Raw genomic sequence first — 24,385 nt, 5'->3', positions numbered from 1 at the left:
TGTCTCAAGTACCTATTACTATAATAGGTATTCACAACATTGTGTTTTTTTTAAATTTTCTTGATTAGTTCTCAGTGGACTGATGATTCCAGACTAGGATTTAGTCCAGCTATGCAGTGCTGTTGCACTAGGTATTTTTTCTTAGGTTCGAGGCAGAATTCAGATTACCAATTTTGAAATAGAAAAATAGAATTTACAGATTTTCCCTAGCGTTTTGCTTAACTTTTACATTAGTAAAACAAATGAAATTGTCATTCTACGTAATATACCCATAACTGGATATAAACAATGTGCCTACCACATCAACAAATATCTAGGTTTTCAAAAATTAAGGCTATGGGAAAAAAAAAATATATATATATATATATATATATTTGAAGGCTTGGAAAGGAAATGGGTGGAATAGTGGCAGTAGGGCAGGCCTGCTGTGTTCCTGAGCTTAGGCTGCTATTTGTAGGTATCAGAGCTAAATAAAATACAGCTGTGGATTGCAATTTCTTGAAAGCAGTGTATCACTGTTTAAAACTAACTTTAATCCTTGCAGACCAGTAATGGAGGAGGGAGTTTAAGTGATTACTCCTCCTCTGTCCCATCAACTCCAAGCACCAGCCAGAAGGAGCTACGGATTGATGTTCCTCCCACTGCCAACACACCAACTCCTGTCCGTAAACAGTCCAAGCGCCGATCCAACCTCTTCACGGTGAGTGAGCCCAGGAAGAGACTATTGCTATATTTTTAGTAGTGCTCTGTGGTGTTGGCCTGAACTTCAACCTGGTTGAGTTGAGCTGGTCTAATCCAGACAGGAGTGGTGAGATGGATCTGTAGGCTTGAAAACAAAAGCATTTTAGAATTACAGTGGGGCTGTTCTGTTTAAGGACTTAAACAGAGACTAAGTAAGGTGATGTTTCCATACTGGGAATTTCAGTAGTTGAATTCTGGAGCCTTTGTCTGACTTGAATTCTGAGCTCTGTCTAGATTCCCAGGTTTGCCAGCCTTCCCACCATCAGTAATGAAGACAAAGCTGGGTTTCTGCTTCTAAACCCTGCCCTTGTGCTGAATAATACTGCTGACTTGGGGCTTCTTTGTGAAGTATCCAGTGTTTATAGAGAGGTCACAGTGTTTGCCATGGGAATTCCACTGGGTACTGGAAAATAACTACCCCTTGCTGCTTTTGTTACTATACAGTCTCAATTCACTTTTATTTTTCCAGGGCTTAAAGATATGACGGAGATTAAAATGACTTTATCTTCCCAGACCATGTGATTTTTGCAGAGGAAAAAAAAAAGTTACTAAATAGGAAGCGTGACTGGTCCACTATGCTCGATCTTTGGTGTGCACAATTGCTTTGGGAAGTAATGAAGCCTTGAGTGACGATTCCCTTATTTTAGCGGTCTTGCTGAAAGCTTTGGGATTGGATTGTGTAATTGTGGGTTTTGTAATCTTTTTTTTGATACTCTCCTAACAAGTCCTTATAATAAACAGAAATCCTGTGGGCTTGCATACAAACTCATTGGTGATGGTAGCTACACATCAGTTGCATTTAGAAAGTCTCCCCAGTCATCATAAAAAGTTTGTATTTTGTATTCCAAAGATGACCCCGTGCTTACTTCCCAAAGCTATCTAGCTCCTCAGTTGTATCCAGGAAAACACTTACAAAAATGGTTTAAAAAAAAAAAAAAAGTTTTGCAATCTAAACAAAATCCCGTCTTTCAGCCTTTAGCAAGTAAAAAGTTTTGTTATAGTTTTGGAGTGCTGAGTGACAGCACAGAGTCCCATAGATCACCCTTGGTGTGCCCATCTTGTCAGTGATATTTTGATTAAAAACTTTACCTGTTCAAACTCCTACAAAGTAATTAAAATGATGCATTTTTGTTCCGGGAGTTTTAACAACAAAAATGCAGAAGTGAGTGTCGTACAAAAGCTTGTCAATTTTGACACTGACATTTTGTAGCAATTGTGTGGATTTTTCCCTCCGATTGCGGGAATAGTGGCTCCTGTTGAGGAGTACTCATGAGTTATTAACTCCACTAGATGTCAGTGTCATCCTAGAAACTGCGAGCGCAGTCATAAATCTGGGAATAGAGCCGAGACCACTCCAGCGTCTGTCAAAAGCATTTGCCGACCGTTTCCTGTCTTAAGTATGCATAAAATGCTGTGAGGGCTGTTTAGATGTTGTTGACATTTGGAAAACTGGGGGTGATTTATATTTGAGTAGGTGTAAATTTGAGAAAGTGAATAAAGAGAAACACATATATCTACAGTCGAGGCAAAGGTCTGAGAAGAATATGAAATCAGCTGTGTTTGCTATAAACAGAATGAACTGACTGGTTTGCGATAGCTGATAGCACAGGGAGAACCAAATTTTCTAATACAGAGGATATTGGCAGTTGTCTTAAAGCCAAATAACTGGGGAAAAATTAAGGGAAAAATAACTGGTGTGGGGAAAAAAATGTCTCTTCAGAAATATTTCTGTCTTTTAAGATCTGGTCATATTGAATGCAGTGCAGGGTTGCCTTGTAATCCCAGTCCTGAAATACTTTAATACTGACCCTGCTCTAAAAGGTTTCATGCCGTATCAACCAAGTTGTAGCCCAGAATTATTTAACTGAATAAACAGATTACTAATATTTCCTGTCTAGTTATGAACAGAGAGGGAAATCAAAAATATTTTAGTTAGCTGTGGGTATTTTCTTTTTTTGCTGTGCTTGTTTCCTAGACTGTTACTTGCTTATGACTTTATTGCTTACATTTGTTTAATTGCAAATTGACCCTTGTTATGTAGCATAGGTAATAGGTTTAGTTTTCTCCGTGAAGATCTTCCAGTGTTGGAAGAAAAATTGGTTAAGCAGAAAAAAGATGTGATTTTTTTTTCTTAAATCTATTACAGATTTTGTATTGGAATAGTGTTGAGAATTTTAAACACATTTGTGTTTCAGTGCATTGTGTGCAGTACATGATCTTTTCAACTTTGTTGGATATTCATGTTTTCTGTCAAGCTATCGTTGCAATAGCTGACTTTCCACTTGGGCTTTAAAATAGGTCGAATAAAGCAGAAGGGTAAATGTCTTGTTTTGTGCACTGCACAAACAGGAACAACTAAATAGTATTGTGTAGCACAGGTGAGGATTCACACTTGAGCAAAGCACTGATTGCAACTGCTTGTCGGATTACGTATGGGGCGAATGAACTTCAGGTGCAGTAAGATGCATCTCCTTTCTCATATTCAGTATAACCTGTCTTACATTATTGCAGATTTGTGAGAGTGTCTTTTCGTAAAAGTTAAAATGAACTCTATTTCAGTATATTGGAGATCAGTATTTGTACTTTTGGGACTCTCTGGACTGTTGATACAGGATTCTGCTGGTGCCCAAACTCAGGTGCTGTATCAGTCTGGGTCTGAAGCAATCTTATTTCGCAGTCCTGATTGGTGTAAGGTTTTGAATTGACAGAAATCTGCATATGACTTCTAATGCAAAGGGAAAATGGGTCAAATGATATTCATGCAGCTTTGTTCTGTTGTTTTTTTGGACTTTCTCTGGTTTGCCTTAATGAAGCTTTAAATAGAACTACTTAATGTGTAAACATGACATCAGAAAAAGTCCTAGCAAATGTTGATACACAATGGTTTAGATTTTTTTTTTAGTCTGTTGGATATAAAATGAAATATGTGCATTTTGGATAGATGCAAAACTATGAAAGAGCAGGTTCTCTCTCTATTTTACTATAATTTTTTTTTGTTTTTGAACAGTGGAGCCTGATAAAATTCTCCCCTTGAACATTTTATGTATTCTGTAATTATCAGCAGCTAAAACAGAATTTGCTTAATATACATTCCTATATTTCTGTACTTTTAGCACTTGGCAACATTTTGTATATAGGTATTTCCCTTCTATCTTCAGTGTATTCTTTCCTGATGCAGTTATTTGTACGGAATAGAAGATGTGATGATTTAAAAACAAAATAAAAATTAGTGCATAGGTATTTAGTCTCCCTTTCAGAGATGGGATCCTTTCTTTTTAAAAGTCAAATAAAAAGAAACATTCAAGTTGACAACTTCCCTCCCAAGGATTTGGCTACCTTCACTGAGTTTCTTTAAAATGTCACTTAGGGACACTTTGTGCTATTGAAGTATTGTTTTGTGTTTTATTATTGGGAAGTGGCACTTTCAGATTCAGAAATCTGTCTTGAAGGAAGAGGAACAATAGTTATCTTGAACATCGGATTTCACCCCTCCCACTTGTTTTGCTTTCTTTCATTTATTCTTTGTTTAATTCCCTGGCATGTCATTCCATTGCCCCTAACCATAGTAACTAGTGATAGGAGCCTACTCCCGGCAGAGCCGGGAAAAGCACGGCTTCCCTGCTGGGTAAATGTGTTGCTTAGAACGCTGTTACTTGAAGTCTTCCTCTGTGGGCTTTCTTCCCTCCCCTTCCCTCCCCTCGCCTCCTAAGGCAACTGCTTTGGGCATTTTCCTCCTTCCATCCCTCCGCCCGCTGAATGCTAGAATACGGAAAACGGGTATTAGCTATCCACAATTCTGATCGTTCTCCTGATCCCGGTGTCTTTCAAATATCCCTTTATACTGCAAATCAAACCCAGTATCTTGTAGCGTTCTGGTTTTCATTAACTTTCCATTGTGGTACTGGACATTGCAAATGTATTCGTTTCATATATCATCTGTGATTTGAAAAGCACATGAAAATGTTTTCCCATTTTCAATATTGTGTGAGTAATGTTCCTATTGAAAAGTAATGGAGTGAAGTTGTCACTTGTCAGTTCAGTTATTAAGGAGGATGACTCTCAGCTCTTTTTTTTTTAAAATAAAATAAATCTGTCAAAATGATTATACTTGTGCGTTCTTTCACAATAATGGGCCAGAATCTGAATGTCTTCTTAAAATTCCTATAGAGTCATGAAGCAGGCACAGGGAGCTTACTCCTCAGGGCACTCCTGTCTTTTGAATTGCCTTATTTTGGCTTTCTGTTGTTTTAAATATTGGTTTAATCTTCCTTATGCTGATATTTATTTATTGCGTTCAGAAAACTTTTTTTTCAGCATCAGTTGCTACCTTTTCTTGAACTTCCAACTTTCTAACCGTCCAAAAGCAGAAAAAGAGTTAAAATCAATATGATCAAAGACCACATCATAAAATTACATTTCTAAATAGCTGATAGCCTTTCTAAAAATCACACAAATTTGTTAAATATGTACAAGCATATATATCAGATTTTCTAAATGAGAAGCTGGAACCTTCATTCTTCTTTGGAGCTGCTATTGGAAACTTGAGAAATGTGTCTTCTGATCTGCTGGGTCTTCAAGCAGTGAAATTTTAACTCTTTAAACCTAAATCCCATTTCAAACGAGCGGATGGTTAAAAATTAGAGAGGGTATGTAGGTATTCAGAGTGTTCAAATTTTTGGACAGTCATGTACTTGTGTAGGTTCTTCCCCTCCTGCTTTGTGACTATATTTATATTTCAAAATTTTTTTTTAATTGCTTTTTTTTTTTAAAAAAAAAAAGTGCTTTCTGTGTGAATAGCTACCTTTAACGGAGCACAAACTTTTTCTTTTTCCTCTGCAGTCTCGGAAAGGGAGTGACCCAGACAAAGAGAAGAAGGTCCTGGAGAGCAGAACAGATAGCATTGGAAGCGGTCGTGCAATCCCAATTAAACAGGTATGCCGAAACACTTTTTTTTGCTTTCCGTAGTTGGAGACACACCTCGGGTCTTAAGCACTCTGATGCCGAGCCTGTGCGCCAAGATTTGTTTGATGTGCTCCGGTGATGAATGTGGAAGTCACTCACTTGACATCAATTAGGAGAGGTTCCTATGTGTATTAAAATAGGATCATTAGAATAAGAAGAGGGAAAATGTGACAACAGGCCTAATGAAGTGCAGTCTGCCGGCCTGCATATGGAGCGGGTTTCTAGGCTGAGCTGGCTTCAAAGCCTGCCTTTGTAGAGCGGGCTTTGATTGGGCCGTGTGCTGCCCGTCGACAGGGGTAAATCAGCGCGCTGTACAAGAGCCCCTTGTGATCGCAGAAATAGCCTGATGTGGCCCTAATTTGCTATTGCAGACGGACATCTGAACACAGTTTCAGGCTGGTTTGTAACAACGAGGCAATTAGTTGTGATAATCATAGCCGGTGTGTCAGCTGTGCACTCTTGTTTGTAATTTGCTAATGAAGGAATTGTAACTTTGATTAGGTTCAGTTTCATTTAGACCTTATTATATAAGAGAACATTTACAGCTGTAATGTGTGGCCTTAATTAAACTTCCTCATTACACAACAGGACTTGAATTCAAGGATTTGTTTTGGTCTGTTTTACTAGCCTAGATGCACTTTCATTAGCCCGGAAACTGAATGCTAAATTGTAGCTCTGAACGCTCCTTTGAAAGGCAAAAGCAATACTGGAATCTAATGCAAAGTGTTTGGGTAAATGAGATCATTTACTTTTTCAAATTAAATTACACTGAATTCATGCAGTTAAGAACACCGCACTAAGCATTTGTATGGGATGCTTTACAAATAGTTTCTGCAATAGCGTTCGCAAGTATTTGCTTTCATGCGAGTTACTGTGCTGTAGACAGCAAGAGTGCCAAGTGAAGGGAGCTCATTTTCTTCCTGCAGTCTTTTCCAGTCTCCTTTGGTTGCTTTCCTGCCTTCCAGAGGCTCACTTTGCCTCCTCCTGGCATGTTCCCAAGCCTTTCCTCAGTCCGTGCCTCTTCTCATCGAGTGGCCACAGCTCTCCTGTTGGTGTTGCTTTTGTGTGTTTTGGGGGGTTCTTTGCATTTTTTTTTTATTGGGAATGAGGGGAAATGGCTTTGTACTCTTAATTATTTGTAGTGATTTTCTTTCTAAAGGCAGTTAAAAAGACCTTTTGGGACCATCAGGCAGCAAAAGCGCAGTCATGTCTATGAATCTTTAGCAGACAAATTTTAATCAAATGCTGCAATTCAGAATAGCAGTTTGAAACCAGATAAGCTCAGTATTTGGCTCTGTGTTCAGAGGAGGAGATTGCAGGCATGTAAAACAAGCTACAATTTTTTCTACAGCTTTTGTGTCCTATGAGATGGGTTAGACAGGCTGGAATTCTTTTGGGTAATGCTAATTAAACGAAACGGTCTGTGGATGCATCTGAGGGTAAAAAAAAAAAAAAAACAGCCAGAGGAACTGACTTTTTCCAATATTTATTCAAGATGTACACACTGTTCTTTTCTAAAATGGTGTTGTATTAAATTAATTTGATTAAAAACGCCCTTGTAGGACAGGTAAGATGGGCATTGTGAGTGTGATCACACTATAATGCAATGGAATGAAATATCTTCCACAATCACCTTGAATTTCTACATTGAAGAATTCTCCCTCTCACCCCCACTTTATGTACAGAGTATGATCAGTCTTTTCATAGTGTCTGCTTTTGTTATTGATCACAGTTGTGGCAATTTAATTTTGTCATGTACAAGCAACTTTAAACAAATAATTGAGCAGGTCTTCAGTCAGTAGATGCATATCCTATTTGTGGAGGTATCAGAAAGGGTGCTGTAAGAAGCGAGGCTGAATGGCACACAGTGTTGTGGGGGGCTTCTCTCAGTGGTGTTCCACATCATATGCGGTCTGTGTCAGGAGAAAGGATTTCTACATGGTACACAGTCTTCAGTGAAGGTTAGGAGGCCATCGTCACCCAGCAGCTGAAGTAAAAGAAGATGGAGTAGAAAAGAAAACACCTTTTTTTTTTTTTAACCTGGAAACATTTAATTTAAATTGGAAAAGCAATGTGTATTCATGTTGACAGTGTTTCATTACAGTTTAAAACTATTAGTTTGAAGTGGTTTTTGATAATAAACTATACAGTTTTGAGCCAGTATATATCTTTCACCATCAGAAAAAGCTCCTGGAATTAAGCACTGGGGTAGCTTTTTGTCTACCCACTATTTAGAGAGCTCTTATCAGTAGAGGTGGTGATGAGTTAAATTGCTGATATGACTCTATTATTGGTGGGTCCTACAGGTGCGAGACACTTGGAGATTTCTCTGAGGAAGTAGAAATTCCTGATAGAAAAGATGGTGTCTCTTTCATTTAGTGCATTAACTATGAATGAGACAGAGATGTGAAAAGGAACTTTTGGACCTAAAAACTTCAGTAATATGTCATGCTACTGTGCTTCTTTCAATGAGAAACCCCTTCCATCATGATATGTTTCAGTGACAAATGGTCACTGAATAGAAAGAGAAATCTCCTTTCAAGAAGTTGAATGCAGATTGTAGTATTCACAGTGTTGCTGTGGAAAAGCTATCTTATTATATTCTTAAAAGACTCTTTTTAATCTCTTTGTCCCCATGTTTTCCAGTGTTTTTCCTCCTATTAGCCCGCGAGTCACATTGCTGCACTACCCATGCTGCAGTCGCGAGTAACCTCCAGTTAGGAAAAATGCCCCGTGACTTCTCGAAGCTGCTGTTGAGCAAGATGCCTTTGCCAGCTTCAGGCACATACTCTCATCTTCAAAAGCATGTAGTGACCAGATTGTTTTAATACCTGTTGTCAGCACTGTTTTTTTTTCTTTATAGCTACTTAGGATATGTGCATGGCAGTAATAGTCCTTAAAGACTTCAGGCAAGACAGGTACTTGCAGATCACTGCTTGTTGTGTTGGTTGAGCTTATTAGCAAATTGAAGAATAAAAAAGCCTTAGGAGACTTCTGGTTGAAATTCAAATACAGTGGATTTTGTATGCTTGGTTTAGTGGTACTTGAAAAAAGGGTGATTCAAAAACAGCTGATAAAAAAAAAGTTTTACTGACTGTTCAGATGTTGAAGTCAATGGCTTGGTTATCTGATGCATTTCTTGCTGCCTGACTGTAGGTTGTTCTTTTGGTGTCCCAAAAGTCAGAAGCAGTATTTCCCAACTCCAAAAAAAAACAGTTACTTGAAGATTGGAAATGTTGAAAACTCTTCCAAGCTAGAGGGGTACACAAAAAGTCGGGAGGAAGAACTGTTATTAGGCAGGTACGTTTCTTTTTGCTGGGGAGAGAACACAGAATATGTATTCAAAAAAGCTCACGAGAAGGTGTAGAAAACATGATGAGATGACGCAAAGTCCTCATTAACCACTTTTTTTTTTCCTCTCCAGAGATGGTCTCTGTTGCTGCAGTTTAACCAGCGTAGCTATGGTCGCTGTATATCAACAGCGATGCTTTTTTGTATTTGGAGGCGGTTTAAACTGGTAGAGGAGTGCTTTTTTGGGGGGGGACAATTCATTGCTCTCCTGGTTGCTCTCTAAATGCACATACACATCTTGTTAAGCGAGATGTGCTGGCATAGCTACAGATTTACTCATAATTCTGTAGTACAGCCTTTCTGTGATACAGATACCAACCTGTACAGCCACTGGAGTCGCATCAGCACAAGGAGAACTTGGTGTGAGCTGGTTTAGTCTGAGAATCAGATCACCGCAGCAGAAGGGACTGTAGCATGCCTTGGACTACCCCTTGGCTGGGTAGGTTTCTGTTGCTTTTTTTAGTCCAAAGAAGTCAAGAGTTGTACCCTTCTGCTTAATTCCTGTTGTCTGCCCCTGAATCCCTGAGGGCGTGGGGTAAATACGCAAAATTGTAAATGGAGTCTTGTTTCCCTGCGAGGAAATACCTCAATCCTTCATGGCTTTTTCTTTAACTTGAAGCAATCTGGTTGAAAAGAGTTAATGTTCTTATTCTGTCTGTCCTTTCTAAATGTTAAAAATTACTTCTTGCTACGGTGCTAAACATGGTTTTATTCGGCTAAGTCATTTAAAACTGTTCTGGAGATCCTTCTGGCTTCCAGCAAAAACCCAAAATGTAAGCAATGAAAAGTTTTTAAAATATGAGTATTAACTTTTGCCAAAATACTCTAGGGTGAATGAAATTTCAGGAAGGTCAATTTTTGGGGTAACTAAAAAAAAAAAATTGCTGTAAAATGAGAGCCTAGCTTTTGCTTATACAGCAGGATCAGCATGCCTTAAATTCTGTGCTCTCAGCTTCCTTTGAGGACTTTGAACGCCTTAACTTTCCAAAAAGAAAAAAAGGAGAAAAAATGAAAGAATGCTAAGATTGCATTTGACACCTTCCACGTTTTGGGGGACCTTATAGGAGACTGCAGACTTTCTTCACTTTTGCTTCATTTATTTGTCACAATCTAAAATGATTGGTAATGTAATTGTTTTTTTCTGCAGTCTTACTCATATTCTGTCTGAATACCCTCTGCTAATCAGAGGGAGTCTGAAATTGTCTGGAACAATATTGGCCCAAAGTTAAAATCCACAGAAAGTTCTGTACGTCTGAGAAAGAGGAGCTTACACTAAAAATATTCAAGCTGCTTTCTGTAGCATTTCTAATACTACACTTAGAGCAAAATTAGGGTGAATGGCTTCCTTGATAAGGAGTATCCTCTGTTCAAGACCCGTTTATTCTGAAAATGAAGACTTGTTCCTGGTGGCTTGAGTGAATATTTTGAAGTATGTATTAGGCTATACATTTTAGGGTGGCATACTTTCTAGCATGTTTTTTTTTTTTTCAGCGTTTTGGGAAGATTACTTTGTTTTCTGCAGTCTTGCAGTAGGGCATATTCAAATAATAATAATAAAAAAAAGACGACAAGAGAAATAAAAGCAAGAAGCTCAGCTCAGCGGTGAGTGGGCTTGTCATGTATTAATTTTTCATTGCTGTGGAGAATTGTACATACATAATCACTTGATTGCAGTGGGAGTTAGCGAGCTCCTATGGTGTCATTTGCATAAATCTTGTTAAGTCAATGGCAGTTAATGAAGTACAAATGAGCCTGGAGAAGGTGACATGCAAATCGTGGGTGGCAGATGGGAGGTCTGTTTTTGGGATGGCAGCTGTGTGCTCTTTTTTCTCCTCACCCCCTCCCTCCCAGATTAGAGTGTAAATAAATACGTAAGAGCTGGCCTTGACTTTCTGCTTTCAGCAATTCTTGTATTTGGCATTTGCGCTCATCGCAGATGCTCATATTATTATATAGCTGAACTATATAACCTTGACTGCTCTTTTACCAAAAACTGCAACACTGAAGCTTTGCTCAGGGTTTGATTTTGACAGGTTGCTTGAACCCTTGGCTTAAAGAGGGAAGTGCCCCCAAATTCCTGCATAGTTCCCGGGTACGTCATTTAGGAACAGCAAATTTGAAGTCTGGCTTAAAAATAAATGTTCTAACGTTGAATATTACACTGATGACATAATGAAAAATTTGCCATCCATGACTTGCAAAGGTGAACTTCAGAACCCATTCCCTTCTCTGTTTGCAAATGGCTATATTAATGGAGAAAGTTGAATATCTTATCGGGCTTTACTGTTAGGTGATATTTCAAATGACCTTTGCATACCAGCTTTGTGCATTTAAGTACATTAACGTAATCTTTGAAATCACATATTTTGTCTTTTTTCCTCTGAACTAAAAATGGGAAGTATTTTCAGAGCCAAGATACCTGTGGTTGGATGGCATAACTGTGGCTGAAACGGATTTACTTATGAGAAGGAAGAGTTTGGTTCCTGGCTGCACAAGTTGCAGTTTTTCCTGTAGATGAGCATAGAGACAACTGGAATGTCATAATGTACATCTGAATTTTCTAAAAGAGAGCAGTAAACTTGGGGAAAAAAATATTTTTAAATTATTTTAACAAATGGGAAGCTTTGTCTCAATGTCACTTTGGTTACAAAACTTCTGAAATAACTGAAGTTGTGTTGTGACTTGCAAGCCATTATCAGCAATTCTTCCAAGTAACTTTTAAATCAAGTTGTGTACTCCCAAGAATTTTTTTTTTTTTTTTTTTTGCGTTACACCCAGCCATTGCATTGTCAATTTTCAAGCCTTTCACAAGTGCCCTGGTCTTAGAGTGTAACTGAAGCAATTTAAACAAAATTCTAATCAGGGAAAAATCGGTGCTAGTTTTAAGATGTACTTAGAAAAGCTAAAGCACAGAAGTTGTATTTGATTGTTTTTTGGTAGTGACCTCTCTTAATACATCGTCTGTGTACTGCTCTGTGGAGAGAATCTCAGGGAAACTGGGATTTGCTTTAATTCCAGTGATTTTCTTCAAGCCCTGTCCCACCTGGGCACCCTGCTTCAATCGCAGCAGCCACTGGCATGGCAGCCCCTGGCCCCAAGGACCCAAGGAAATGCCTGTCACAGGGAGGCTCCAGTACCAGTGATGAGGCTCTTGATTAGTAAATACCAAAAGAAGCTAAAACACAGTGTAACAAAAAAGAGGAATTAAATACAGGTAGATTTAAATACTGTAAAGTGTGCCTGATTTTTGTGCAGAATAACACACAGTGCCATGTAATCTTGGTCCTGGATTTCGGCAAGTATGGTGTCTTTGAAATAGGTTTTTAGAAGTGACCATGTGCCACATCTAGTCAGTCAAACCGATTTGCTCAGTCCCTCTCACTCGCCGAAGAGTGCCATGGTGCTTCAGGCAAGTGTCAGACCTGAGAGCCACCATCGACGTAAACAACAAATGCTTTTTGCAGCAGGTTTCGTAAATGTAGATGTTTGCTTTGCCTATCAAAAGAGAGAACAAATAAGCAACCATCTTAGCATCTCTTCTTGCTTAATTCATCTGACTTGACAGGGTGGAAGAAGCTGGTGTAGCCAGAGTAAGACTGCTACCCACTGCTACCACCACTGCTGAGCGCTAAGGCTTATCCCATGGCTCGTCCCTTCCATCTGCATACAGCATCAGGTTATATTGTGATGTAAAAATGGCCCATACATGTTATGACCAAACTCATATGGGTCCAGAGGACCCATTCAACTCCAGGATTTGCTTGCCTTCGTTACACACATGCCTGGGGTAATCTGGCGTGCTGCAGAGCTCCTGCAATTAAGCTCGTGCTTCACTTTCCCAGAGACCCAAACCACTGGTAAGCTGCTGCTGCTGCTGTCTTCTATCCGAAGGGCTTACCGAAAGTTCTGCTGCTTTGGTTTTGTATTGGTGGTGTTTGTGTAGGTTTCAAAATAGCTCTTCGCAATCCAGGATTGCTGTCTGGAGGGTGGCTTTCCAAAACTCAGAAATGACACAACTAACAAGGAACTGGCAAATGGCATAGTTTTATTTATTTATATCTACTGTGAGGTGTAATTTACTCTGTCACACTTCTGTCTAATCACTGTAATCAGTATCCAGATATGCTTGTACAAACACGAGAATATGGTTTTTAGCCAAATACTCCTAGTGCTGAAATCTTCTGTGTAATTCCTCTGCAATTGTTTATAATCAGAGCATACACATTTTTGCTCTGTTTTTAATTAGTTGATTACTAGTTATAAAATGTTTTGTACTCACTCTGGTTCTGTAAATTGTTAACTGGTAGCTACCAGTATAATTAAATATTTCAGAGCACTTGGCTATGGTTGCATTGAACTGTGAAGAAATAATGTTATATAGCCAATCAAAAAGAGATACTTGTAAACTCATTTAAAGCGTCAGAGTGTGTTAGGACTATCATGGTGATGCTTATTGCAGGAGAAATTAAAGATACAGTTTTGTGCTAAGAGGCAATACAGAAATTAGTTCCTGAATTAGTTGTTAATTGATTTGGTAATTCCCTCGGGTCTGCATGCTCTTTTTTCCTTTTTCGTTGTTGCATTCAGTTAACAGTGACTATTCCCAGTGCACTTGAAATATTTTTTCCAATTAGATCAAATGTGCCCTTACGTCAGAGGAACAGCTACAGCTTTACATTTACCTGCCTCGAATAATGTTTCATTTGGTCAGGAAAGCTATTCTTGTGTGTTGCTACTGCTGGTGATTTTCAGATGCTGTCTCAAGAAAAGCAGTAGTCCTAAGTATATTCGAAATGAAATAGCATTAAAAAGTTCCTGGTTTTAATGCACTTTTTTTTGTGTGTGTGATTTCAGGAAACTTGCTTTCATTTATGTCTCTCTGTTTTCCAAACAGTGAAAGATACAAACTTCACTGTCAAATGAAAATAGCTTAACTGCTAGGGAGGGATGAGATTTCTGCTCAGTCAGGGTGGGCAAAGGCTGGCAAAAGTGAATATTCTTCTTTTAGAACAAAGATTCTGTTATTAATAATTATTATTTTCTATTTTGTTCTGTTAAAATGGATGCATGCAAATGTTTGTTTTCAGCTCTGAAATATAAAGAGCTGCTATTTTCACATCTTGGTGTTCTCATCCCAGTGATCTATGTGGTTCAGCTCAGTGCACTGCTCTGTTGGAAACCTGGCACCCAAGCGTTAAGCCCTCCCCTGCCTGAGGTTAAGGTTTCTACCTGTCAGCCCAGGGAAATCACCTCTTTGGGCCCTTAGCCAAAAAAGGTAAGCTAAGGCAAGAAACAACACCTTTCAGATTGAGACAATTCTATTTTTTTCCCCTGTCTGTCAGTGGGTCAGCCATCACCAAGTCCTACCAAATCATCTGTTTCCTCCTGTTTTCTGGATTCTACTGTTTTCTCTTCCTGAGATGTCAAATTGTTGCAGGAAAAAAAAAAAAAAAAAGGAATTTTCTTAAAACGACTAGATTTTTGCTGTGTTTCTTTTAATTGATCTCCTCCTAGTATTTCACAGGCCCTAAAACACGAGTTTTCTATCTCCCATCCTATAAATTGCCCCTATTATGTCTCTAAATGCCTGCAAAAATTGTAGTGATAGTCCTGAGTACATGAAGATGAGGTGAGTGGTGTACGGTTGCTCCACAGACATATTTAAAGTCATTTTATCAGTTTCCAATTAATGTTAGGTAGGCTGTTGAGGTGATGTTCAAGAGTTATAGAGGCCTTACAGTAATATTATTTTCCTAAAATTGACATCTATAGTGATGTGCGTATTGCTTTCAAACCTCTAAGGATCTATAAATGAGATTATTAATACATTTTTCAGAGAAATTAACTTTCTATCAATTTTTTACTGCCTATGACCCTAAGAAGCTCCAGCTGTTGCTGAAGTTAATGGGAGCCACGCTCTGATCCTTGTAACAGAAACAAACTGGTGGCTTGTGGTAGAGAGGTGCTGAATTTATAAGTTTCATTTCAGGCTGGCTTGCTCATAACTCTTCCCAGCTTAAAAGCTTGTCTTCATGGTATAACACACATTAAATGTAATATCTTTATTTTTACTGAATTTACTTAAAGAGTACTATTTCAATGTTTATTACTGTTAGCTATGGCAGAGGACATAATTTCAAAAATAATATTCCACTTGTATGATAAAACCTCAGAAATGAGCAAAAGTAAGGCAATGATGAAAGGAAATAGTATCAAACAACTTTAGGAAAGATGTGAAAACTTTCTGTTTTGGTATTCAAGTTAATGCTGTAAGAACCACAGATTGCTCTTGACTGCTAGCAAGAGGCATTCAACTTCCTCCCTTTCTTCATCTATTCTGTCCAAGTACAATGTTGTTGGTTGTCTGTTTCTTCAGGATAAACCAGTCAAAACCTAGCAGAAAGGACAAGTAGGTGAGGGGCTCAGCAGAAACGATTTGCTTTTTCTGAAGCTCTGAACATCCCCATAATCTTGTGCCCAGTGCTTGATGCTGGTGGAGAATGGCGTCCCCCAGCCTCAGAGCTTCCAGTCACCTCCAGTGGGGCAGCAAGCAGGTCTGGAGCCTGCAGAAGGAACACCAAGCAGGCTCTCCAGCAGAGCTTTAGAGAATTTAACCCACTTGGTCTTCTTGTCCTTTTCTGTGTGCTGTGTTTGGGTGTTGCAAAACGTGTGCATGTTGAAAGCAAAGTACAGAGCATGGTGAAGAGGTGTCAGAGCGCTTTGTAGGAGAGGAGGAGGGAATGATCGAAAGCAATGTAGGTATAAAAGAGAACATCAATAAAGAAAGCCATAATATGACTTTAAAAAATTTATTAGAATTTTCCAGTGCTGAAATGGTGTAATATATCAAGGTGGCATCTCAATGTGACATGCAGGGATTGACAGGAACGAGGTCACTAAGGTATCTTCACTGTTGCCCTTAGGCTAAGAACTGGCCCCTAGCCAAAAGCCTTTGACCATGGTTGTTAGATATAGCTGCTGCTTTAATAGTTTTCTCCAGGCTGCGTCTAGAAAATAGTTACAAGAGGCATTCTTTTTATTTGAGCCATCTCTACCCAGCTAATTAAAACAAACAAACAAAAAAAAACACTACGGAATCGTTCAGTGGCCTATTGAGTGCGTCATTTTATAAATGGTGAGTGGAAATGATTGACCTTTAGGTATTTTTAGTGGATGAGATCTGCAGATGCCTTCATAGTAGTGATCTCTCATTGAGTGATAACGGTTGTAAAGAAAATTACAGCAAATCCTTCAGGACTGAGATCTGCTTTCAAAGCTGTGCATGTTCCTGTTGGTTCTCAGTTCATGGAAGCTTGTTCAAGGTATCAGTGCAAAACAAACAATCCTCTTGCACAAACGTCTTTGTTTTGAGGAGCCGCTCTGTTTTAGAGGTGAGTCTGTGTGTATCTGTGCTAACTTCAGTGGCCAGAGCTCTTCCTCTGAGGGCATGAGTGAGGAATTAGGAAGGAGAAGTGACATAACAAGATTAAGTAGAACGCTTATGACAGTTACCAAGTGAGACTGCCTGACAGACTTTGGTTGACACAGTGATTATTAATATGTTGGAAAGATGTTTTGGGGATTCCACCATATTTGTATGGTTGCCAGCAAAATGTTGACAGTTGCATTGTGGTTAATAAATTCATTTAGATTTATAAGCATTGTTTACAGAACCTGTTCGCCTGCTGAAACTCTAACAGCATCTGTTCCTTCTTACTAATTAACTGCTAATTACGAATGAGCTTTGTGTGTTTGTCAGTATAACTGGCTCATGCATTTTGTAAGGAACATTAACAAATTGATTTACATAGTGGTAAAGCAATCAAAAGAGTAAACTGAACAGCACGCATTTAAAGCCCTTTAGCCTAATTTTTTGAATGAGGCGAACTTTGGGCATTCAAAGTATTTTCATAATTCTTTTGCTACCTTTACATTTTGTGGTAATGTACCCCTGAATCAGGGGTGTTGGTCCAGCATTCCTTCTTTTGTTTTAATTAAAAAATAAAACAAAATAAAAGCATTGCCACTGTTAGTATTTAACACTTCTGAGCCAGTGTTTATCTACAGTATAAGCAGCAGTGGCAAACTCAAAACAGTAAATGGGGTGAAGAAGGAATATTGCTCTTGGAGGGAGGTGGAGGAGCAGTAGGGTCTTTGAAATGTAGGTACTCTGAGTATAACTTCTTTGTAATTAATCTTGGAAATATCAACTATGAAAGTCATTGCACTTCTGTTAAAATACAGTTTTCTCCAATCCTCCTATTCTTCAAAAACCTTCTGACTCCAGTGATTAACAATACATCTATGGAGCAATCCCAGCAGATGGGCCAGATGTTGGCACTAAAATATTTTGAATTTAAATGGAATAATTCAGTAGCGCAATTCTTTAAAACAAAACAAAAACACCAGTTTATTTTCCATGAGTTAGAATAAGGAGAACAATCAGATAACAGAATGATCTGTTTATTATATAGGATCCTTTGCTGTATGATAAATTTGAGGTGAATGAGATCATTGTATGACAAGGATAAATTTCGCTTACAGTTGTCCCAGAGTTGTAAAGCTTGAAATGAGCTAGCACTGGGGAGAAAACTGAAGTAACGCAAATACTCAGCTGCAGGATTTAGTTTCCCAGAGCAGCTTAATGTAAGTGTGAGAAATAGTGGTTTATATAGAATAAAATTTGCCAGAAAAAAAATGATTGCTCTTTTGATAGAATTTCAAAATAAGTGCATAAAGCAAATGTAACAGATGTAAAATATTTGGGTTTTAGTAAAAACATTTTGATAATGCCTTGTTAAATCTTAATTGAAAAATTATTCAAATTCGTTTGGCTAAGAACTGTGGTGTGGATTGAAAACAGTACGATCATAAACCAAAGATGAGGCTAGACCACAGTTGAGCTGGCTGGAAGCAGGACAGCGCTTTGTTCAGCATTAGGTCTGTTTCCATTCAGCAATACCATCAACGACAGGGTTGTAAGTGGAAGCAAACAAATAGCAATCAAATTTGTAATCTGCATTATAAGGAGTAGAGAGAGGCATATCACGAAGGGGATGAGGAGTAGAGCTGGTGACAAAATAAAATGAGATTTTACTTGGAAAGATGCAGTCTCTTGTTAGCAGAAGCCAAATAATCCTATTGTGTCCAGACTGGTTGCCCGTCAGGCTTTTCTTCTTGTTTCACGTTTGCCATTGCTAGCAAATTCTTGGCAAAGCACTGGGTTTTGTCGCATATTACTGCTGTGTGCCTGCTTGACAAAGTGTATTTCCATCCTCTTTTAACGGTGAAATCAAGGGCAGTGTGGTAGAATTGTCTTGGCAGGAAGATGGGAGATGAACTCAAGATGCTAACCTGAACTGAAATCCAGCTGCCCTCATTTATACTCTTTTAACCTGAGTTTGGGATGTACACTTGTGATGTGTGCCTATGATATCCCAGCAAGACACTTCTGTGACAACCCTCAGTGGCATCAAGCTGTTGATGTGCTTGGAGTGGGCGTTCACTTTCACAGCCACATCTTCGGTAGGCTGCGTGGGGCAGTTGGGTGGCTTTCCTTCCAAAACGACCACGTGGTTTCTTTCTCTCCTACTCTAAAATAGACCCACAGGTGACAAGTGCTTGCAAGTTTGGCTTGGTTTTATATCTGAGAAGTGAGTGCAAGAAATGGTGGGTACGCTCTGAGGGTAAAAAGCCAGTGCATTGCAATATAAAGGAGATCTGACTCGAGCATTAGAAATGGCACGTGGGCCATTTGAGAGTCATGTGCTGCAAGATGCATGCAGCCTTGAAAGAAACACACTGATGAAGCAAAGTATTGGAGGCAGTGCTGGAGAGAGAATCCCGACTGTGCCGCTGCATCCAAATTGGTCTTGGCTACAGGTCTTTCACACTGGCCATCGCACTCATCGGTGTACGCTGGCCCCAGTGATGCAGGTTCTCATGTTAGATCACTGCTTACAAGATTACGGGAAATTATTGCAATTTTAGCTAAGCTATGACAGAGCAGTTATAATTGTTTGCAGGAGTTCAGAGCATTTGCCACAGTTGCTGAGACACGTGCACACAGATATGGGGTGATTAGAAGGAGATTATTTCAGGCTTAATACAAAGAGAAACCTACTGGACTTAGGGGGCTGTCAGATTGTAAATTTTTTGTTATAAAGAAATAAAAAATTTAGTGACTTAGTGGACTCCCCTCCTTTTTTTCTAAGAAGCTGTTGAGACACACAAACAGTTTCTGTAGGTAAGCGTGAGCACTGAGTCATTTCTTTCCCCTTTATAACGAATATGATTCTTTGTCACAAAAGAAAAATACCAAGAAGTACCATTTGCAAAATGGTTTATAGTACAGTATATCACCCTATTATGAATGACAGTATTTAAATGGTTGGGTAGAGAACTGGAGAACTGCAAATCAAGTAGCTAGGCTAACATCTCATGTTCTCTTCTCCTGTGTGAATATTTCAGGGGGGGAAAAATGAAGAAATCTCTGAGTGCAGGAGGTACTGGAAAGAAAAATCAATTAAAATAGCAGTGTAAGTAGTTGAATTGTTTAGAAATTCTGCTGTTTGAAAGTGAGCAACAGAACAGAAGAGAACAGGGAATGTTTAAGAAGGCAGGTGTAGCATCACTTATGGAATCAGTTTTAAAAGCTGCTTCATGGCCAAATTAAATACAAAATCAAAAACTTCGTGGGGAGAGTGATGCTTTATAAGCTATAGACTAAAAGCATAAGTGAGCTCTGAGCAAACTGAGTGGGGAGGAAAAAAGGTCTTGGGATACAAATTGAGTAAGTATAGAAATATATGGTTGGTGTGCTTCACATAAAAAATACTCAGGTCTGGTTGCTAAAAATAAAAAAGTACCTCTTGTGCATTACGTCTCCTGAAATACGTAGTTTTTCAGGTTTCCAGCACTGTGTCTGGCAGATGAGCTGTGCAAAACTCTTCCTGATGCTGTAAGAGGGCATGTGCATCCAACCATTGCTGACGTGTACTCAACATTTTGAAGATTGACATGTCAGTTTTGTTTAAGTTAATGGCATGGCAAAGAACTTCGTCAGAATACTTTCTGAATTGGGTCTTTGTATGGTAAATGTTGCTGTCAGTTTGCAATTCATGGCAGTGTTACATTTGTAGATGAGAAATAATACATGCATGATCACTGTTAGTGCTTTAATCTTGCAGCCTCGTGATTTCTGTAAGTCATTTCTGATACAGATTAAGTCACACTTAATTCAAATTAAGTGACACTTCTTATTGTCAATGTGATGTAGTGAAGAGAGAGGTTTCTTGCACGTTTATTGAGTACAAAGATGGCAAACTCCCTGCTTCTTTAGAAGCGAGGGGCTTTAAGGGTAAGAGAAGATGGGAAAGATTTCCAATATGATGGATAATGGAGAGGAGCAGAACTCATGGAAAATTGTGCTGCTGTGAGAAGCCAGGTGAAAATGAAAGGGAAACAAAATCCATACTGAATTAGAAGGAGGACAAACAGTGAACAAAGACTATGGCAAAGATAGGAAGCAAAACCAAAAAACAGGTGACACTTTCAATAACATTTAAGAACCTTAAGTGTCTTTCAGAAAGTGGCACACCAGTCCCTGGAGGTGCTTGGTTCATAAGGTGCCGATGCCTTTAGCCATGAAGCATGGTGATCGATTGCCATGTTGAAGCAATGCATCGGTGCTTCTGGTGCTCTGCTATTTCGGCACATTGTCAATGCCTCTGAGCTGTTTCCAATTGAACAGTCTTAGGAGCTTTCAGTCTATAGATTTCAGTAACAAATGCATTGAAGTTGATGCATGCAAACTGTCAGAGGATGGGTTTTCCCACTGTTGAAATCTGAAGGCAAAAAATCAGCATCAGTTCACAATAGTTCTGATGTTAAAATAATTGCCTGAATTATCTAAGATGGGGGTTTCCTTTGCTGGAGGAGGAAAAACGTGTCTGAAAAGAGTCAGCATCTCTTGGTCTAGGGTGCAAAACACCTCCCTGGGCCTGGGCAACCTTCCAGAGCAAGGTTTTGTGCTCCATGAACCTTCCAGCACACAGCAATACTGACCTGTGGGTCAAGGGAAGAGGCTCGGTGAGATTGGTTGTACCGGGCACAGGCTTCAGAGAACAGCAGGTCTTCCCTGGGTAATGCACCGGTCTGGTCAGAGAATGGCTGCAGGAGGGGACTTGTGTCTGGGTCACAGCAGATACAGGCCAACCTTAATTCAGGGACTGCAACTTGGAAGCTAATAGGAAATTCACACTGTCAGATAACTTGTATTTATTCACAGATATTTAAAAAAATAAAAATTTGGTAGGTGCTATACAAAGAAAAGTGCACTGTCCTTAGCAAAGCTGGGTTTTAAGAGTCCACAATTACTTCCATGATTTTAAATGATTTGGTGCCACAGATACATTTGTATGCTTTGTATTATTATTAGCAATGACTGTGTAATTTTATTTGAAATAGGATCTATATGATGTAGAAATTCTTGTGGTTTTTTTTCTTGCCAATAGGACATTGATCAACAGGTAAGTATGTTAGCCAAAGAATTCTACTGTGCAATTTTTATTGTTTACTTGTAATTGTTTCAAGTTTTATAGACAAGCTTTGAGATTTGAAATTTAAAATTTAATCTTTTTGGAAGATGAACCAGTGTTTCTTGCGTTGTTTTTATTACAAATAGAATTTGAAGAAGTTGAGATCCTCTAACCCTCGAATTAGAAAATGACCAAGATGCTTCATGAACGGTGGAGCCATGGAAGGCAAGCTTTCCTTGTGCAATGTTCCTCTGTTTCGAACATGCTACTATGAGCTCCCATGAGCTGTACACACCATCTCCAGTCTTCCCACCAACCACATTGCCTAAACCCACCTTGGTCTTAAATTCCCGTAAACAACAAAGGCAGAAATTACATTTCTTTCACCTTGCCTGTTTGGAGGTAGGAAGCAACCATGTGCCATGGCTGGTACCAGCTATGTGTAGGCAGGCTCACTGGTTAGCACCCTTGCAGAGCAAACTGAGCTCAAACTGTGGTCTTTTTTTTTTTTTTTTTTTTTTTTTTTAAGTCAGGGACTCTCAGTCTTAGAGACAAATGCTGAATTTCACAAGATTTGTCAGAGCATCCCTTTTGTATTCCTGCGCCCCCATCAAACTTGCCTGAAATTGAGCTTAAAGTCAGGACCGGGAAGGAGGCCTAAGCATTTATATCTTGGAAACCTGCTGAAAATTGAACTTGAAACACCCCATAAAAAAGCTTTTAGTTTGTGTATGACAGAAATGATTACGGCATGCTTGCCAAAATGAGGAAATAAAAAGCCCTTTTAATAATATGGGATTTCTCTCTCCCTGGACCCCTTTCTTGCAAATGCCACAGGTATTATTGCAACCCTAAGTCGGCCCCCAGGAGATGCAGACAGCAGTGCTGCCATGCGCCGTTCCAAACTCGAGCCAGGCAGCATCCAGCTAACACAGCCGTCACTTCTGTCAGCAGGAAGAAGAATGCTGGGGTTACAAAGCATTCGGTTGGAAAGAAGTGTGTATTTACATGTCTGCTTGGACCAGCCGCTCAGTCCACCTCGTTTTAATCATTTACTTTCAGCAGCACGGTCAGGATTTTGTAAGAGCAGGTCTTTATGGCATCCAGGTCCGAGGTAACTGCACTTCGTATGAGCGATGACAAATACATTGCTGTTCTTTCCCTGTGCAGACATGTGGGCCCTTCAGCAGTTAGCCGATAACAAGATTTTGGTACAAATGCATGGCAAGGGAGTTTGTGCCCTCTGTGGGCGTCTTTTTTGGAGGTTGGGAGGGTGGTGTAGGAAACAGAGCTGGGTAGCTGCGCTTGGGTTTAGTTTCCTTTAATTATCTGTCCGTAGTGTACAAGTGCTTCCCAACACCTCATTAACAGGGATTTTGTCTGGTACTGTCTGTGAAGAGTTGTCACCTTTAAACTATGTTATAATAGTGACAAATTAGTGCACATCTGTGCTTTTCCCTATGGTATGTAAAGAATAATATGTTAATACAAGCTGCTTGGAGAGAACATGGTTTAAATATTTCAGTAGTGTGATATCTACTACTTATCTGACACATTTCTAATAACTTATGGGTGGTGTTTGCTTTGTAACATTGCTGCACAATAAATGTAGCTTTTTCCTAGTTGTGTAGTTGTGAGGATCCTTGAATTGGTTCCCTTTCATCTGAAAGGTATCCTGCAGAATGGTGTTTGCCAGAGCTCTAAGTAAAAATGACTTTGTTCTCTGCTATGTTAAATTGGCTGGTTAATTCTGGTGTTATTTACCCTGTAATTCATTAGTTTTACTCTACCATTGGCAGCTGACAGGCTGTAATTTCATGCCTTGCAATAAAAGATGTCTCATAATCTGCTTCATTTAGCAGCAAGAGAATTTAATGAAATTAACTGCAGTCCTAATTATGCCAGTGAATACTAAAGACTGCTATCAAGTTTCCTCAGAAAAGGACAAGGTCCACCTCGTGAAGGATTTAGAATATAATTTCCTGGGAAAAGTTGCAAATGTCTCCTTCTATTGGCCAACAAGGGCCAATTACAAGTGCTGATATGACTTTAATGAACTAGTTTGTTCTGAGTATATCAAAAGGAATAATTTTATTTTTTTATTTTTTAAATTTTTGAGCAAATTTTTAGAGGGCTCTCTCCTTAGCAGTAACTGATCTTTGAACGTGTGTTTTACTTGCATTTCAAGGAATTTTTCCACCTTTTTGTGGTGCCTTATTGCTGAATGTTAGCTTTTCACGACCGAGGAGGTAGCTCAAATAATATGTACTCAGATGGAGTGAGGATGGTGGTCTTTGGAGATCTACATCCCAGACAGCATTAGGCAATTTGTTCTGATACGCCATGATTCGTTGGAAGTTCATACCTCAATTACACAAAAACAAGGTATGGAAAAAAAGAAAAAAAGAAAATTCTCAAAGAAACATGACAGAAGAGCACTGAAATTGCATGAATGGAAAAGAAATACTGATACTGAGGAGCATTCCTAGGGTGGTGGAGACAATGAGGCCATTCTTCACCATTTTGTCAAGTGTTTCTTCTAACTTGTGCTTTTTCGTGCATATTTGTAATTTCATATTTAAAAGACCGTACTCTGTTTGTGGCAGGGTTCTCTTGATTTCCATTTCAAAGTATTGGTTGATGTATATGCCAAATGTGTGCTAACTGCTTTCTAAGCATTGCCACACTTAAACAACATGATGTGAAATGTAACCACCATTTTATGGCTTAAATGATGTTAAATGTAGTTAATTGGAAAAACTTTTAACTGCAGAGAATTTCCCTATGAATAG

The 24,385-nt window shown here is 39.0% G+C and overlaps 1 protein-coding gene across 16 annotated transcripts in view; it reads left to right on the top strand.

The window, feature by feature from the left end:
• Nucleotides 1–24,385, top strand: part of AGAP1 (ArfGAP with GTPase domain, ankyrin repeat and PH domain 1) — a 376,948-nt gene that overhangs the window by 182,945 nt on the left and 169,618 nt on the right. For 14 of the 16 annotated variants that reach the window (XM_066999590.1, XM_066999587.1, XM_066999584.1 and 11 more), the window contains 2 exons: nt 545–700; nt 5,581–5,673. In XM_066999590.1, coding sequence (XP_066855691.1) covers nt 545–700; nt 5,581–5,673 — 249 coding nt within the window. Of the gene's footprint in view, nt 1–544; nt 701–5,580; nt 5,674–8,349; nt 12,912–14,192; nt 14,330–24,385 lie in introns of those variants that run through there. The other 2 variants (XR_010832406.1, XM_066999591.1) reach the window with 2 other exon arrangements.

This window comes from Anser cygnoides, chromosome 6 (genome assembly GCF_040182565.1).
Source record: "Anser cygnoides isolate HZ-2024a breed goose chromosome 6, Taihu_goose_T2T_genome, whole genome shotgun sequence".
NCBI classification, from domain to species: Eukaryota; Metazoa; Chordata; class Aves; order Anseriformes; family Anatidae; genus Anser; species Anser cygnoides.
The sequence above is the reverse complement of the archived record's forward strand: the minus strand, read 5'-3'. Positions and strand labels throughout refer to the sequence as shown.